The sequence below is a fragment of the Frankliniella occidentalis genome, unplaced genomic scaffold (assembly GCF_000697945.3).
Source record: "Frankliniella occidentalis isolate FOCC.00 unplaced genomic scaffold, Focc_3.1 Scaffold407, whole genome shotgun sequence".
In the NCBI taxonomy this organism is placed as follows: domain Eukaryota; kingdom Metazoa; phylum Arthropoda; class Insecta; order Thysanoptera; family Thripidae; genus Frankliniella; species Frankliniella occidentalis.
The window spans coordinates 111228-113572 of record NW_026267529.1 but is presented as its reverse complement, the minus strand read 5'-3'; the positions used below and the strand labels follow the sequence as shown (position 1 = coordinate 113572).

Genomic DNA, 2345 nt, shown 5'->3' with positions numbered 1-2345 from the left:
GGGGGGGGGAGTAGTAGGAGGATAGCAGGGGGAGGGGGCAAAGGCGTCGTTCGTCGCGCGCAGAAATTCTCTATAAAAATAACCAAACCTGCAGATCCCTGGCGCGGCGCGTGCCCGCGCAGGGGACTGGCGCTGGCGCCACGGATGCGAGACGGAGCTCCTTATTTTCGTGCGATCTTGGCGGGCGCTCGCAGTGACGCCCGCACACCTTCCTGCCCTCTCTCTCTCTCTCTCTCTCTCTCTCTCTCTCTCTCCCCCCCTCTCTCTTGCTCTCTCTCGCTCTCTCAGCAATGCCGTGCCCTAGGCCGGGGTGCGCGCGCGTGTCGCCGGCGCGACGCCGGTATGCACGTCGGCGACGGCGCTCGTATTTTTAGCCGCGCGCGTCTCCCGCCCGCTCGCCGCTTGTCGTCCGCCCCGCGCGTCGTCGCGCTCCGCCCAGGTCGCCGTCGACGACAACAAGGCCCTCGTGCTGAACCTGGACGACGCCTTGCTCCGGCAACGCCCGCAGAGCGTGGTCCAGAGCCCCGGGGGGCTAGGCTGGGTGGGGGGAAGAGGACGTGGCCACGGAAGCACCACCGCAGGCTGGAGGGAAGGGGGGGGGGGGGGGGGGTGTAGCTGACCTGCTTTCGGCGCGCGCCCTTCCTGATCACTTCCGGCTGAAGGTGATCGCCCCAATACGGCTCTAGATCGTGCCACGCCGTCGCGTCGCTCTGCCCGGGCCGGGGGCCGGTCCCCGTGGGGATGGGGATGGGGGGCGGCGGCCGAGGCGGCGGGGCGGCGGGTTATATTGTCGATTTGCTCTGGGTTTGTGCCGGAAGAGAGGTTGACGCGGCAGGGCCGGCGCGGGCCGGGCTGAAAGGCCATCGGAGTAGGGCACAGGGCACATGGCGAGGCACAGGGTCTTTCGGTTGCGGAAAAAGGGAAAGGCGACAACTGGGATAGCGGTGCAGAGCGCAGAGTGGAGGGGGGAGCGAATACCGACAGCCTCGGGACTTCGGGACAAATGTCACGGGTGTCACGGCGTCGGGTGCTCCCCCTTCTCTTTCTAGCTCGCACCCTGACTCGCTACATACTACAGTGTCGCTCACGGACCCCTATTTTTCGTTGTTGCAGACCTCCTCTACCGCCAGACGGTCGTCGTCAACGGGTCCCTGACTGACGTAGAGATCTTCGACGTGTCCGGGGAGACGGTAAGCGCGCCGGTGCTGCTCACGGTCGAGGTGCACGCAACGACGTGTCCTCGAGAGGAGCCCGCCGATGACTGACCAGGGCGCTTTTGTCTGCTCCAGAGGGACACCATGACCCCCGAGGAGGCGTCGCAGCTGTCGGCGGACGGCGCCGTGGTCGTGTACTCCATCGTGGACCGGGCGTCGTTCGAGTACGCGCGCCACGTGCTGGCGCTGCTGGGGGCCGTGCCCGGGCTGCGCATCACGCTGCTCGCCAACAAGGCCGACCTGGCGCACCTGCGCGCCGTGCAGGCCTCGGAGGGCCGCGCGCTGGCCGAGGCCGCCGCCGGCGCGCCCTTCTACGAGGTGTCGGTGGCCGAGGACAGCGCCGACCTCTACCAGGCGTTCGAGCTGCTGGTCGGCGAGTGCCACGCGCTGCTCGCCACCAACAACAACAACAATAACAACAGCACCAACGCCAACTACAACAACAACAGCGGCAGCAACAACAACGCCAACGGCGCGGATCGCCAGGCGCAGCAGCAGGGCGGCACTGCGGGGCGGACGCGGAAGTTCTCCGTCACCAAGATGCTGGGGACGCTCATCGGCTCCAAGAGCTCCTCGCCGCCGCCCGCCGCCCCCGCGCCCACCGCCTCCCTGCAGGGCACCGTGGTCGTCTGCCACAAGTCGGAGCTGTTCCGGCGGGGTGTGCTTCGCAGCCGGCGCCACAAGACGTCCATCACCGCCTCGCTGTGACTAGCGTGACCGCGTGACCGCATGACCGCGTGACTGGCGGGACCAGCGTGACTGGTGTGACTAGCGCGACTATGGTGGTGGTCGTGAACCACAAGTCGGAGCCACAAGACGTCCATCACCGCCTAGCTGTGACTAGCGTGACCAGCGGGACTAGCGTTACTAGCGTCTGACTAGGGTGGTCGTGAACCACTGGTCGGAGCCACAAGACATCCCAGGTGATCCCGAGCCCTCCCCGCTTCGGGAGCTGAGATCGCAAAACCGCATTGTTTTGTTTGTTTTTTAAATTTACTCCAATAGGGTCAGACTCATACGTGTGAGTGAGTGAGTGAGTGAGTGAGTGAGTGTGTGAGTGAGTGAGTGAGTGAGTGAGTGAGGGAGTGAGTGAGTGAGTGAGTGAGTGAGTGAGTGAGAGAGAGAGAGAGA

The 2345-nt window shown here is 65.5% G+C and overlaps 2 protein-coding genes across 2 annotated transcripts in view; one reads left to right on the top strand and one right to left on the bottom strand.

Moving 5' to 3' along the window:
- LOC113202318 (prolyl 4-hydroxylase subunit alpha-1) overlaps positions 1 to 2345 on the bottom strand; it is a 57374-nt gene that overhangs the window by 51088 nt on the left and 3941 nt on the right. The gene's annotated exons all lie outside the window — the stretch shown is intronic.
- LOC113202321 (uncharacterized) lies at positions 979 to 2339 on the top strand. The gene is made up of 2 exons (XM_052274546.1): positions 979 to 1190; positions 1290 to 2339. The coding sequence occupies exon 2, from the start codon at positions 1299 to 1301 to the stop codon at positions 1920 to 1922; it is 624 nt and encodes a 207-aa protein (XP_052130506.1). The 5' UTR covers positions 979 to 1190; positions 1290 to 1298; the 3' UTR covers positions 1923 to 2339.